Source organism: Vanacampus margaritifer, chromosome 18 (assembly GCF_051991255.1).
Source record: "Vanacampus margaritifer isolate UIUO_Vmar chromosome 18, RoL_Vmar_1.0, whole genome shotgun sequence".
Taxonomy (NCBI): Eukaryota; Metazoa; Chordata; class Actinopteri; order Syngnathiformes; family Syngnathidae; genus Vanacampus; species Vanacampus margaritifer.
This window is the reverse complement of record NC_135449.1, coordinates 2629756-2645394: the sequence shown is the minus strand read 5'-3', so window position 1 is coordinate 2645394 and position 15639 is coordinate 2629756. Positions and strand designations below refer to the sequence as shown.

Sequence of the window (15639 nt, the reverse complement as noted above, 5' to 3'; positions counted from 1 at the left end):
ATACGTTGGGGTTAGGTTATTTTGACAGGAAATTGCAAGCAAATGAGTTAACTGTGTTAACGTATAAAATAATATGATAAAATGGGGCGAAGTTTCCATCATGTGGATAACTTACTGCTTGCATTAATGGACACCATGTATTGGTAGTCACTTTTTGGAAAAATAGTCCATATAGGGTTTAGAAAAGTCGGTATGAATTGCAACACTTAACTGAAATTAGGTCTAATTGCAGCCATGTTATTAGTGGGGGGGGGGGGGGGTGATCATTCAATTAACTAATACAAAATATTCATTGGCCAACCCTAAAATACATCAATAGTGTAATAACGGCATTGGTTGAATAAGCTACGGAAATAAAAACCGGCAAGGCATCTCTCTTGGAGTGAGGTTTTGAAAATGGGAATCTCTTTCCTCTCCACCGAGCCGCCATTGAACGACCTTGATGTGACGGCAAGACGGCGGATTCCAAGAGCAGAGCGACTCGGGGGATTGGGAATCACTTCCATCTCTGACGCTCGCTCATCCTCCTCTGAGGCTTTTGTCACAAACGCCCCCCCACCCAGCCCCCCGCCCCCCCCACCACCACCATCATACACCCACCCACCCTTCTCCATCTGCGCTCGGCTTTCTTCTCTGCTGGAATTTACCTCTCAACTTGACGGGCGTCTTGTGTTCCTGCCTGTACGCTGGCTCTTCCTTGCAAGCGGGTCTGTTTGTTTTGACATGGCATGGAGGTGGTTCCCAAACAAAAGAAAAGAGACAAGAAAGTTTATGTTCCATCACTGGATATAAAAGCAGATTGAGATTGATGGAAAGTTGCTTTAATTCAGACTCTTGTGATTTATTCTTTTGGTATTTAACTCATTCACTCACATTTTCACTGACGCAACCCTCTTCGCTCCCGGCTGTTTTACTGGATTTTGACTGATTTTGCAAGGCCCACAGAATATTGTGTTCTATTGCTATAAAAACATGAAACCGACCAAACGAAAGATTAGAGTCTATTCTTTCATCAGGAGAAAAAGTATATTTGTTTCCGCTTTGCAGCAATTAGCATTAGAATATAGCTAAATGTGATCATTATTCACAAATCTATTTAGAATTGTGAGTAAATGAGCTTTTTTTCAACATGGCACTGGTTGATCTCTTTTGCTCTGCTGTCACTTGCCGGCCGTTTCTGTAATAACTACAATTTCTTCAACCATTTCAAAGCCTTCTGTATGCTCTAGCATTAAAAAAAAAAAAAAAAAACATAAATACGTCTTTGGGACACTTAAACAGAACATATTTATACGTTTTTGGGAGCAGATTAGTTAAATGGCTAATAAAGCAGCTGCTAAGGATGAAATTTGATGGTCAACATGTGGGCCAGATGGGTTTGACAAGACCAAAAACGTTCACAACGTTGTCATTTCTTGACTTTCTCTCTTTCTGTGTCTCTCACTCGCTCAGGTGGCTCAATGGCCCGAAGAGGAAGAGGAAGAACAGCCAATGTTCGATTAAGAGTATGACGGGTGAGTCAGCTGCATGACAAAAGTGTGCGCTCCACTGTCTCTAAATTTCACGAAGAATGATTTGAAAATTCAGCCTGAAAAGCCAGTTTCACTCAGCAATATGAAATCTGGTGGGAATGTCTATTATGAATAGACCCACCAAAAAAAAGTCCCAAGGAACCGTCTCCTACAAAACTGGAAAATGCGTTTAAAGGTCACTTGTGGCCGGTTTCCAAGGTTTGTTCAAAATCAAGCTTCCCAGAAATGAATTTCTTCAGGCTTTTGATTGGTTAAAATGACCTCACAGCAGAAAGTTAGGAACACCATCTTTTGCTTAGACATATACTTTTATAGCTATTTGGACTTTTTTTTTTTTTTTTTTTTTTTTATAAACGTCTTTGTGTGATTTCTGGAACCCAGCGTACCGATTTGCACTTCACCTCACAGGACCTCAAACTTCCATAATCACCGCTATCCACAAAGTTTCCTAAGTGGAGCACTCATAATCATGTTTTTCATATGGAATGATAATGATGTCAAAGTTTCCCTCTTGGAATGTTGTGTAACCAGCACAAACGTACACAGTACAGTATGTCCATACTTTCTCAAGACTCGCTTAATCCTACCTGGCAAATAGCCTCATGAATGACCTTTCTCGTACCAAAAAAAAAAAAAAAGAAAAAAAGTCTTTTGTCCTGTTTAAACCTCATCCGTAGCCATAGAGATCATAATGAAGGTGCCTCAAGGCATGCTGGGAAATGTTCTAACCTTGATTCACCCCTGATAGAAGCTGCTTCATCTCTGTCAAGGATGTAGTTGCTGGAAGTCTGCTAAGCTTCATCCGAGTCTTCCAGTTTTCCGAAAGCACACACTGGCGCCTTAGCTGGACTTTTTTTTTTTTCCTGCTGGGATGATGATTATCTTGAGGTCTTTGTTGTCTTTACTCTCGGTTCTTTCTCGTCCACTTCTCCTCGGCTTTATTTGTGATTATTATTATTTCACTGTTGTCCTTTCTCTCGCTCCCTGAGGGCTTTGACTGTAATTCTCTTTTCTCTGGTTTGTGTCAGCAATTTCCATATCAGTCATATCATGTTCACGTTCATTTGTTTGTCTTTTTTTTTTTTTTTTTTTCTGCCTCAACGCTCTTTTTGTGGCGCTTTATGGATTCTTCCTGTCAGCTTTCATTGTATATGGACGCCTTTCGTTTTTCCCACCGTTCCATGTTAAGTGTAGCAAATTGCATGAAAGTCTCTTGCCATCTGTGCTTTCTTACTCAGGGGGTCTCAAACTTTTTTTTTTTTTTTTTTCTGAGGACCCCCTGGTATTCCAAACGGCAACTAAACATAACTACCATTTTACTGCTAAAATCCCATATAAATGATTTGTTTCAACCAAAATATTTGTTTTTAGTTTGGACCCCACTTGATGAGGTTGACACATTTAAATCATTATTAGATTCAAAGTAGGAGAAAATGTTGTTATTCCCGTGGGACAATTCACAGTTTTTAAGTAGAGAAGCTAAGGTAGTGAAAATGAAAATGATAATGACGTTTGATTTATTTAATAATTTGGCTGACCCCATTTTGTGTCTCCTTGGATAACTTTTGTTTTTAAATGAAAAGCAACAAACAAATTATAAAAAAGTCTGTCAGCCAATGAGCGGCAAACGCAATCTCAAATTTAAATTAAATTTCACACTTTAGCCATTTAGTGTATAATGGTAGTAGTTCAGCTGCCCTCTAGGTACATTACTGCCACCTAGTGGACTGGAGTAAATCATGTTCAGTTTACTACCATGACATTTCACTGTCAATGCATAGAAAGGGGAGATTAAAGTTGTTGACGTTGTGTCTTTGTGTGCCAGGGTACATCCCCAGCTACCTGGAGAAGGATGAGCCATGCGTGGTGTGTGGCGACAAGGCCACAGGCTACCACTACCGTTGCATTACCTGTGAGGGCTGCAAGGTACACGCACGGGCCACAACTTTAGGGCTTTGCAGCAAGGAAAGTTAAAAAAAAAAAAAAAAAAAAAAAAAGACAGGCATTTTCAATCATGGGGGCAGCACTTCATACACTACACTCTATACACTTGTCAGTTTTTGTAGTTTCTCATAGTCCGGCCGCAAAAAAACTAAAGTGAGGAAGTTGTAGCCGGGCGCGAGATCAACACATCCGTTTGTCTGTTGTGCCACTGCAGGGTTTCTTCCGCAGAACCATCCAGAAGAACTTGCACCCCGCCTACTCGTGCAAGTATGAAGGCTGCTGCATCATCGACAAGATCACGCGCAACCAGTGTCAGCTGTGTCGCTTCAAGAAGTGCATCGCTGTGGGCATGGCCATGGACTGTCAGTCTCCATCATCCGTTATCATATACAGTGGTGCCTTGACTTGCCAGTTTTGACAGTTAGGAAAGTAGTAGTTGCATCCAAAGAAAGTGCTTTAAGTTGTTTTGAAGCTTGTAAGTTTAAGGTACCACTGTATTTTGCATGTTTGTGTACCTGCGTTTAAACACAAGAACGTCATGGTGGTCTTGTTCCCGGCAGTGGTGCTGGACGACTCCAAGCGGGTGGCCAAGCGGCGTCTGATTGAGGAAAACCGGGAGCGCCGCAAGAAGGAGGAGATGGTCAAGACGCTCCAGAACCGGCCCGAGCCCAGCGGCTCGGAGTGGGAGCTGATCCACATGGTGACGGAGGCCCACCGGCACACCAACGCTCAGGGCGCCCAGTGGAAGCAGAAGCGCAAATTCCTGGTAGGAAGACGTTTCTTTTTCCTGTCGCATGAATTCGGAGCGGAAGGACATTTTTTTGCAAATGTGCATTTTGGGGATTTTGAGCAGCTAGCTCCTACTAATTAACTTCCACCGCTTCCATTAACGATCGGGACCTTTCTTTGCATCATCTTGAGTAGTTTACCCACCTGCTTTTTCCGGCATCAAAAGGAGCCTGGCCTGCTGGAATCTTCCCCTTTGCTATATTTTGACTGATTTTGCAAGGCTCACAGAATATTGTGTTCTATTGCTATAAAAACATGGAAACTACCAAAAGAAAGACTAGAGAATCTTCGTTCGTCGGGATTTTTAAAAAAATATTTATATATGTTTCCGTTTTCTTCACTGTTCACAAACCTGTTAGAAACACTGGCAAAAAAAGAGCTTGTTGCAACATGGCCCTGGTTGATCTCTTATACTCTGCTGCCACCTGCTGGCCGCTTTTGTAACAACTGCCATTGCTTCAAGCAATCTCTTCAGTTCAGAGGCTGCATCAAAGCCTTCTGCATCCTCTAGCATAAAAAAAACCCATAAACTATAAATATGTCTTTGGGAGCATGTTAAAAATTTAAAATAGAACGTATTTATACGTTCTTGGAAGCAAATTGGTTAACTACTTTCCTTTAATGCTTGTAATTATGTTTATTGCTCAAACCTGTGCTACCTTTAACGTAACCATCCGCTGCCAAGCTAAAGGATCATCTTAATGCTTTAACTTTGTCACCACTAATCATTTCATGGGACGTCAACAGTGAAGAACTAAATGAAATGAATTTCACATTGGGGTGTTCTCACTTTTGTTGCACACAGTTTAAACATGAATGGGGGGGGGGTGTGTTGAGTTATTTTGAGCTGTCATTTCATCAGCGTAGTCACGCGGTGTCCCAATACTTTTGTCCACGTGTCGTAAAAGTGGGACGGGGAGCAGCCGTCTGCCTCAAGCTGTTTGGTTTAAAAAAATGGCAGCCAGCGAACGTTGGGAACGGCTGCTTCCCTGCAACGGGGACCTGCAATACGAGGCCCTCAAAGACGAGCACGCGAGCTCGTCTCGGCTCAGCGGGATCAACAAACGGCAGGAACAATACGTGCGAGCTGGCGTCCCATCTTGACTGCATCTCTCGCTATTCCCGCCTCAGTCTTCCGCGGCTTTATTCACCATAATCCTTCTGGGCTTCTAATTCCTCTCAGTTCTCCTCCTTTTGCTTTAATCTCTTCCCGCTCTCCTCTCTCGCTCTCTCTGCTCGCCGTCCCACAGCGACCTTCCCGTCTGTTTTTCCTCCCCCGTGCGGGGGTTCGCTCGGGAGTTTGTTGTTTCTCAGGTTAACTCGGGTTCGCGCCCCGACAGCATCCTCTGACATCACTCCACTTTTCCGAGCGCCTCACCCCGACATTCCGCAGCGGGATTCGGATTTTTGGGGACCGGCGGGAGGTGAAGGCGTGAGAAAAGGGATGGTGTGGTGTAGCAGCCGTTGTGCGGAGTGGTTGCTAGGCAACTAGAAGGATGGAGATGGGTGTGGTGGGAAGGAGGCCACGAGGAGTACTTGAGGAAGTGTGTGGAGTCTTACCGTTAGGGTTGGAAAATCCAAGGAATTTCCAGTTATTTGTTGATTGTCCAAATGTGAGTTTCAAACCAGCTTCAGATGTGCCACACTTGATTGAAGTGAGCAACTAAGGTAGCATAATGCCCTCGCATGTGGGCAAGGGGAGCTATATATTTTGCATGGATGTCTGTTAAAGGGATACTTGACTCATTGAGCTATTTTCCGCAGTAAAAAGTTGATATTTTGTCCAGAATGAATTTGATAACTTTATTATTTATTTTGTACTATTAATACCTTTAAAATCATTTTTTTCCACTTGGTAACAACAACCAATCATGGCTCACATGTTTTCTGGGATTGGTCGTTACCTACGTCCTCAGCACAGGTGATGTCATCTTCTGTCGACAGCAAGTGCAAAAATTCGTTTTTAATGGTATAAATTGTTCATGAAAAATAATGAAGTCATCACATTCATCCTGGACAAAATATTCATGTTTTACTGCTGAAAATGTCTCAATGAGTCAAGTATACCTTTAAGAGCAAAACAAAATGTTTATTTACTCTGTTTGAATATGATGCTTATTCATTCATCATTCCCGTCTAGAGTTTCCAATTAGGAATATTTTCACAATTCCCGTGGAAATTTAAAGGAAACTTTATGGAAAATTCCCATTGCTTTGCAACCCTATTTACAATGTTAGCACATTCCCTCACTAGCTAGCAACCCGCGTCGTACTGTAAAATGTTTGTCTTACAACAGGAAGGCGTAACAAAATTCACTGTTTTCTCCAATTAGCGCGTCCTCATTTGAAACAACCGGCATGATTGTCATCAAGCACTACTTCTTCTGTTTGAATAATTACCGTAATTATCATCAATTAGCGCCTCCTCATTTAGATTCCTTTTCCATTCCTCTCCAGTTGCTCTCTCCACTCCCCTTTGCCTTTCCTCCTCCTCCATTCTCAGCTCTGGAAATCCCGCTTTCAAGCGTGCCGTGATTAACGTCGCTCGTTTGTGCTTCCCGCGCAGCCGGACAAAATCGGCCAATCGCCGGTGGCGCCCACGTCGGACGGCGACAAGGTGGACCTGGAGGCCTTCAGCGAGTTCACCAAGATCATCACTCCCGCCATCACGCGAGTGGTCGACTTTGCCAAAAAACTACACATGTTCTCCGAGGTGAGAGCTCCCAGCCCGTAAAACAGCCAGCAATTGACGGCCTCCTGGAATAAACGGGTTCGAATTTCATCATATTAACAATTTAACAGAAGAGTTTCAGAATCAGCGCAAAAGCTGAAAAATAGAAATAGACCGATATGGGTTTTTTTCAGGGCCAGCATGGTTGCCGATTATTAGTAGTCAAGGGGGCCGATAACGATATTTGAAACCGATTTTCAATTTTCAGTAAAAAAATAAATAAAAAATAGTCAGCGGAAAATATTGGAGTAAAAAATGTTTTAAATACAAATGCCAATCTTGACTTTTTTTTCCCCCCAGACAATAGATTTTAGTTTAAACTTCTATTTAAAAAGAGGAGCGCCCAAGGTTTTAAGTGAGTTTAAACGAGTTAAATGGAAACTTAAACAAGTAAATACTATAGCTCTCTATAGCTTTCTGCAGTAAATATTTTTCCCCAAAAATACCTGAATCCTAAACTTTCACATTTCTTTGTTTAAATTCCGAACAAAAACAAAAGGTTCCCAGCAGCATCTCTTAAGTTAACTGGAAATTTTAATAAATCGCTCCCTGAGATTAAAATAGTTTTAGCTTGACCTTTTATTAGCCTTAAGATTTTGAAAAAAGCACAATACCAATCAATATTCATCAGAATGCCCAATATTGGCGCCAATAATCAATCTGGCTGATTATCGGTCTCTCCCTTTTGAAAAACGTCGAGCACTGGACTTCCTTGACATCAATTACTACTTCCCTATTAGCCAGGGCTTTGGCGCCATCTTGTGGCATTCTAGAAAGAGCACAACAATGTTATACATAGGCAAATAGTCTGTTTGCTCCTTGTATTATCTACTGTACATCATCATGACAACGTAAAATAGTTTTAAATAGAAGTTGAACAATATTGTATCTCCTTAAGTTGTATGTAAAGTGGTAGGACTTTGTGAAATAGATGCAATGGATATTATAATAGATGATTAATAATGATGAGCATTAGTATTCAAACGAGAGTGTAGATTTAAATGCCTGCCCTGTGTGAATGTTTTATTCATTTTGGGAGCGTGGCAGCAACATTTGGTGAAATATCTTTCCTTTGCACCGAATGACTTGGAAAAATACAAATGAATCGGCGCCGTGCGTGCGTTGAAGCTCGCGCAGCGGCAACAAATGTGCACGACACATCTGGCCGGCGGAATGAGAAATGTTCATTAAGGAGAATTAATTGCGCAGTCCCAAGATTAATATGAGGGTGCTTGGGTGTGCATCCATCACGGCACTTTTCATCTGCGGACGTCAGCGTTTTGCCTCGCTCAAATTGAGGCATAAGCGGCGTGAAATGTATTCTGATTACGTGGTGTGTGTGTGTGTTTTTTATTTTATTTTATTTTTATCTTGATCATGTAACATTGATACATGTACTCATTATGCCCCGCCCCCCTCAGCTGCCCTGCGAGGACCAGATCATCCTGCTGAAGGGCTGCTGCATGGAGATCATGTCGCTGCGGGCGGCCATGCGCTACGACCCCGAGAGCGAGACGCTGACGCTGAGCGGCGAGATGGCGGTGAAGCGCGAGCAGCTGAAGAACGGCGGGCTGGGCGTGGTGTCGGACGCCATCTTCGACCTGGGCAAGAGTCTGGCGCAGTTCAACCTGGACGACACGGAGGTGGCGCTGCTGCAGGCCGTCCTGCTCATGAGCTCAGGTTCGTCGGCGTGATCTGGTTGCTGGTGTTATTGCCATTTGTAGGGATATTTTTATTTGACTTGTGTAAAAGTATCTTTACATAATATTTGATATACATTATGTAGGGTCTGGCCGTTTAATTGGCTGGCCAATTTATGCTATTTTAATTATTTATTTATTATTAACACGTTACAACAATCACATTCAAACATTGCCTTATTTGTTGATTTTTCTCTCTTTGCTGTAAAATTTTAACAAATAAGACTAGGATTGTTTTGCATTAGTTGTTAGCACTAAGCTAGCAAACTTTTGTGTTCTGGTGAAATGCACAATGTGCTTTCTCTGGGTTTTATGTTTTAAAAAATAAAAAATAAATAAATAGTAAAAATTGAATAAATATATTTTTTTTAATTAACAATAAATTAATAATAATAATAATATGTTTTGCATTATTTGCTAGCACTGAGCTAGCAAACCTTTGTAACTTTTGTGTTCTGGTCAAATACACAATGTGCTTTCTCTTGGTTTTATGTTTAAAAAAATAAAAAATAAATAAATAGTAAAAATACCCCCCAAATTTTTTTAAATTAACAATAAATTAATAATAATAATAATAATATGTTTTGCATTATTTGTTAGCACTGAGCTAGCGAACCTTTGTAGCTTTTGTGTTCTGGTCAAATACACAATGTGCTTTCTCTTGGTTTTATGTTTAAAAAAATAAAAAATAAATAAATAGTAAAAATACCCCCCAAATTTTTTTAAATTAACAATAAATTAATAATAATAATAATAATATGTTTTGCATTATTTGTTAGCACTGAGCTAGCGAACCTTTGTAGCTTTTGTGTTCTGGTCAAATACACAATGTGCTTTCTCTTGGTTTTATGTTTAAAAAAATAAAAAATAAATAAATAGTAAAAATACCAAAAAAATAGTTTTTTAATTAACAATAAATTAATAATAATAATAATAATAATAATAATATGTTTCGCATTATTTGTTAGCACTGAGCTAGCGAACCTTTGGTCAAATACACAATATGGTTTCTCTTGTTTTTTGTTTAAAAAAATAAAATAAATGAAGAGTGAAAATAAAAGATACATAAAGAAATATATTATTATTAATCATTATATATATATATATATATATATATATTAATAATAATAATGACAAATATTAATAATTAGAAAATATTAATTTTAAAATATTACATTGATTTACCACTGGTATTCCTTCTCACCTCATTCACTGCCAGCCCAGCAAAAACGGATATTTGAAACAAGTTAACGCCCCAAAAAACTAATAATAAAATAACGGCCGAGTGATTGACGTTGCGCGCCTGCTCTCCTCAGACCGCTCGGGCCTGACGTCCGTGGACAAGATCGAGACGTGCCAGGAGACGTACCTGCTGGCGTTCGAGCACTACATCAACTACCGCAAGCACAACATTCCTCACTTCTGGCCCAAGCTGCTGATGAAGGTGACGGACCTGCGCATGATCGGCGCCTGCCACGCCAGCCGCTTCCTGCACATGAAGGTGGAGTGCCCCAACGAGCTCTTCCCGCCGCTCTTCCTGGAGGTCTTCGAGGACCAGGAGGTGTGACGGAAAGGCCGCAAACAAACAAACAAAAAAAAAAAAAAGCAAGCGGGAGATCCGCATCGGGGGGGAAAACGTTTGTCAAACTGGAATAAAAGGACTCACCAGCAGGGCGTGGAGGAGGAGAGGAGCAAAACAGGAAATACAGTCGTGGCGGCCCTTCTGTCTGAGCATGCTGTCTCATTTTACGCCAACACACACACCTCACGCAGAAACGGCAGCCATCGCTCCTCTCAGTATTACGCTCGCGGTTCTTGCGTGGGTTCCTCAAGTCAATCTGAGCCGTTGCAAGTCCATCCCAAGCGACACCGGTGCTAACCTTCTTCAGACTACTCCATTTTGTTGTCTTGACCATGGCTCCATATCTACCTTTTTGTTAAGTTTTTTTTTTTTTCAAGTCATCGGACCGGCGCCTGTGACACAAACACACAGCATCACCTCAGAGTAACGTGAATGCCTCATTGGCTGCCTTGCACGGTGGCTGTTTTTTTTTGTTGTTTCTCTTCTTTTGGGGTCCTAACCTGCGGGGCCTTTGCAGAGTCCTCCTACAGGCTTCCATACACATTTGCCTTTTGTTTGTTTTGGTTTGTTTTTTTTTGTTTTTTTTAAATCGTCTTAAAAAAAAAAAAAAAAAAACACGGACATCATTGAGTGCAGGCAAAACACGCCAAGAAAATGGCGACCATTTACCTCAAAAGTGGACACATACCCCCACTGGTTCCGGGCACTACCTCACCTCTATACACACACGCACACACCTCAGTGATATTGCTTGCAAAGACGTACCACTGAAGAAGACAGGAGGGCCCGCCATCTTTCTCTAAGATGGAAACCTTAGAATCACTTTTGGATTTTTTTGTTTTTTTACGGGGACCAAGAGTTGTCTTTTTGAGAATTGAAATCCACATGGAACACACACATGCACACACACACACCTCAAAGAAGCGGCCTAAAAGGAGAGCTTGGACGCCACGCGGAGAAAGGTGAACCGGGGAGCATCCCGTGTTTCATTCCCACTCCGGAAGCTCCAACAGGCCCAACTTGTGGCTCGGACGCTGGGAGACGAACAGGAGCGCCACCACCAACAGACCCAACCCTGACCCCCCCCCCGCAACCCGACCCCCGACCCCGCCCACCAATCCCCACTCAGCCAGGCTGTTGATGTGTTTGTTTTTGCGCTACTCCCAACTGGTGCAAGTAAAAAAAGAAAAAAGAAGAGCAGCCTCTGTGTGACAGAGGCGGCGGGCTCAGCCCAACACTCGCGACTGTCAGTATTAGCGGCCATGTCCATCCACCAATCGGGTGAGGAGGGGCGGGGCTTGAGCACCACCACCTTTTACCGAAAAGTGGGAAGGGACCCTCCTTGTGAGACAAGGCAGACGCCCTTGGGATGTTGGGTTTAAAAAATGAAAAGAAAAAAGAATGCCAATTCAGGTTTGGAATTCGACAAGAAGAGGGGAAAAGGCTGAGCGTGCGTGCGTGCGTGCGTGCGTGCGTGCGTGCGTGCGTGCGTGCGTGCGTGTACGACACAAAGGTTGCAAAGCTGCTTTAGTGCAGGGTTCTCAATCTTGTTGGGTCCAGGGTTCTCTTACAGCGGAGACATTTTTATCTTTTCTATTTCAGTTTTCCTGATTTTTTTCTCTCTTTTTTTTTCTTCTTCTTTTCTTTTATATATTATTATTATATATATATTTTCTGCGGTTCAAACAATATTTCAAACTAAATTTTACAATTTTCAAGCCTCATTTTATGTGCTAAAAAAATTATATTTCCACTTTTTTTATATGATTTAATAACATTGCTCTAAACTAATATTAGCTAATGAGTCTGGTTTATTATTTTGACCCCAAAAGCACTTTTTTTTTTTTTTTTTTTTTGGTCACAACAATATGACGTAATAATTTATTGCAATTGATTTTGCGGCCCCCAAGGTACAGTCTTTGGACCCCTGTCGAACCGGTGACCCCAGTTTGAGAACCACTGCTGAAGCAGGTTTGGCAAAAGCAAATATAAATCTTTATAAAACATTCAAAGAAAGAAAGAGATGACTTTTAAGATAACTCCTGAACAAAAACGGATTCATTTTTTGCTTTTCCTCCTTTTCTTGTTGCTTTTTTTTTGGGGGGGGGGGGGGGCAAGGAGCTGTCGTCACGTTCGGCCCACGCGCATGCAGTGTAACCGCCATATTGTCCGTGTGTGTGTATGCGTGTGTCCTCCGACCCCCCCCCCCCCTTTCCCCCCAGCCACCTCAGAATCCCCCTTTTATCAGGAGCAACTTACAACCAACAAAACAGGAAAATGACCCTCTTTTTTTGTTTGTTTTAAATATTGATGTTTTTTTATGATGAAATATGTCTTTGGAAAAAAGAAAATGACAACAACAAAAAAAAAAAACGGAACTGAAACACAATCTCGTCATACCTCACAAGAACAAGTCAAAAGGATGCGCGGGAGTCTTCTGTTTTGTTGCCGGCACATGTGAACGCTTGGAAAAGAAACAGAGAGAGGAGAGTTGTGCGCTTGTTGTGCGTTTTGACAAGTTACAAACCCACACCGCCCGCCGGGCCCTCCCACTCCGGCGCCCTCTACCGGCGCGCTTGTGAGGGGGTCCAGGGTGGTCTTGAGTTTTGTCAAAGGCTGAGTGTTTCTGGTATTGAATGTAGCTGACAGGAGCGGGGGGTGGCTGCACCCGAACCTCCCCCCTCCCCCCCAAAAAAAACTTCCACACACCAGCAGAGAGGACGGTGCGCACACACACACACACACACACACACACAACATACACACCTGCGCTGTTGTTTGTGTTTGTTTGACAAATGTCTGTTCAACACGTCCAAACCGTCCAACACATTAACTGACGTCACCTGACCTCCCCCACCCTCCCTCCCTGACCCCCCTCGAACCCCTACCTGTTGTCATGCAGGCTTTGTGTGTGTGCGCGCGCGCGCGTGACTCAATGACATGCGATTATTTTATTTTTATATAATTTTTTTTTGCCGACATGCTTCGATGTTGTTATGCAATTTCCCTTCAAAGTGAACTATCGCTTGTGCGGTTACCCAAAACACACGCACGCACGCACGCACGCACGACTCAATCTGCTGGAATGACAAAATTCAGCCGCTGAGGCTAGTTTCACTTAGCAAGAAATTTGGCACCAAAAAAAGACATCATGGTCAGAAAAGACATTTTAGTTACAAAGACATTTCGGGGTTCCTTTGATTTTTTATTTATTTATTTTTAATTCAGCCCCCCGAAGCCACTTTCACTTTTAGTACCAGGCTGATTTTGGTTTCCTTCACGGCAGTTTCGCTTAACATGAAATTTGGTAGACATCTACACTGTAAAAATTTTATTTTTTTTTTTAACTCTTTGACTGCCAAAAACGTTAAATAACGTTTAGTAAAATCCTAGGGAGGAGTGCCAAAGACGTTAAAAGACGTTTGTTTCAAAACAGAGGTGAAACTAACCATTTTCTATTGTTGATTACTGAAAAACGGAATAAGGTAGAAACAAAAAAAAAATTCTGATGAAAGATGAGAGTCCAATCTTTCATTTGGTAGTATGTGTGTTTCCATAGTCCAAACACATCATTTTCTGTGGACCTTGAAAGATCAGTCAAAATGCTTAAATCGGCCGGCACCCACGGCATCCCTTTTCTGAAAACGTCTGGCAGTCAAAGAGTTAAAAGTATTTTCTTGGAAAATAAATTGTAAAAAGTTATTTTACCAGTTTATTGGGGGGAAAAAAAGAAGGAACAGCCACTCTGCTGCCTGAGCCATGCCAATCTTGCTGTTTCATTGCTGGTTTGTCCAAAATAAGACCCCCAAAAAATGGTCTTTTGGAGGTACAAGGATTCCCGCCTGGCACCATAAAATACTAACACACAGCAGGAGCGGCGTGACTCGGGTGCTAGAGGCGCTGTCTCCTAACCTGAAGGTTGTGGGTTGGTTCCTCAACCCTTGAGTAGCTTTTCTTTCTTTTTCTCTTTTTAATAAACTGGTTAAATGTACTCAAAACTCTCCTTGTAAAATGTAGTTAGAACTTCTGAGGGAATTTTTTCTTTTTTCTTTTTTTTTTACAGTGCATGAAAAAGTCTCAAAGTCAAAACCAAAGAGACACAGGAAGTCATTTGTCCCTTCAAAGACGGCCTACTAAATTTCGTCCAGTAGCTCCCAAATATATTAAACCAAATTGACGATGAAGAATCTGTCGATTTTGTTGCGTTTGCCTTTTGGGTAACCTCACACCCCAAGTTGACCTTTAGCCTCGCTTCTAAACTGGATGGTGTTTTGGAAACTGTGTGTGCGTGTGCGTGCCTTTGTGTACTTGTTGCTCTCACCACTCTGTGGGCGGGTCCACAAAAAAAAAAAAAAAAAAGCCCTAGATTTAGATTTATTTCCCCTAAATTCTCCGCCTCTTTGAGAGACGTTCAAAGCTTTAAAGTTTTCTACCCGGCGACCAAGTTAATGTAAAGTGCGCGAACGGACGTGATTGGCCGTCACAGAAGTTCCATTTAGCGACACGTCACGAAAATCCCCAACGAAAAGCACTTAACTCACAAGCACTTTGGACGCGAGCGGGCGTCTCCACAAAGACGGTAAAAAAAAAAAAAAAAGAAAGTTGTGACGAGGCAAATGTGATTTGCATGTTTTTTGTGATTTTGACTTTGAAAGTTTACGATTTTAAAGGAGTGCAATAGGAAAGCCAGCCTTATTTTGTAAGAAGCACGTACGAATCACCCGCTTGAGGAATTGTGATCCGCCCACCCGCGAGCAGCTAGGCCACGCCCACACACACACGCACGCACGCGCGCAAACACACACACACAGACCATTTTTTTGTGACTGGGTAACAAAAGCTGTTGAAGGATTCTCTCAGGTAAAAAAAAAAAGACCATTTTTTAAAATAAATGATGATGAAACTTAGATGGACACAAACGTTTATTTTGTTTGTCTTCATTCAATGTGCCGCCGTCCGGCGTTTTCGTTGTCGCCATCGCCGGAACGTCAAACATGTCCGTCAAGTCGGTTGTTGATGAAATGTCCTGTTTTTGTTTGTGTGTTGTGTTCAATTTTGGTTCCCTGTGAACGTTAACGCTTCCCTTTTTCCCCACATTTTTTGGTTGCAGCCTTATTCTAAAATAGAATCTTTGTTTTCCCCTCAAACTTGTACATAACGACATTGAAACGTGTTTTTTTGTTTTTGTGTGTAGACTTTTGAGTCAAACTATTTTTATTCCGATTATGAAACAAGGTTGTTACTAAAATGTGGAGAAAGGGGCTGTTAATGCTTTGAAAAAAAAAATCACTACATGTCATCTTAAACACGTCAAATGAATCAAATAATTTGAGATTATGATTGTGATTTTCACGCGGGATTT

At 41.8% G+C, this 15639-nt stretch overlaps 1 protein-coding gene across 4 annotated transcripts in view; it reads left to right on the top strand.

Annotated features, from left to right (window-relative positions):
- Positions 1–15184, top strand: part of LOC144038083 (thyroid hormone receptor alpha-B) — a 105458-nt gene extending 90274 nt beyond the window's left edge. For all 4 annotated transcript variants that reach the window (XM_077550212.1, XM_077550213.1, XM_077550214.1 and 1 more), the window contains 7 exons: positions 1453–1514; positions 3358–3458; positions 3691–3838; positions 4037–4242; positions 6831–6977; positions 8417–8675; positions 10012–15184. In XM_077550212.1, coding sequence (XP_077406338.1) covers positions 1453–1514; positions 3358–3458; positions 3691–3838; positions 4037–4242; positions 6831–6977; positions 8417–8675; positions 10012–10262 — 1174 coding nt within the window. In that variant the 3' untranslated portion in view covers positions 10263–15184. The remainder of the gene's footprint in view (positions 1–1452; positions 1515–3357; positions 3459–3690; positions 3839–4036; positions 4243–6830; positions 6978–8416; positions 8676–10011) is intronic.
- The last annotated feature ends 455 nt before the right edge of the window (positions 15185–15639 follow it).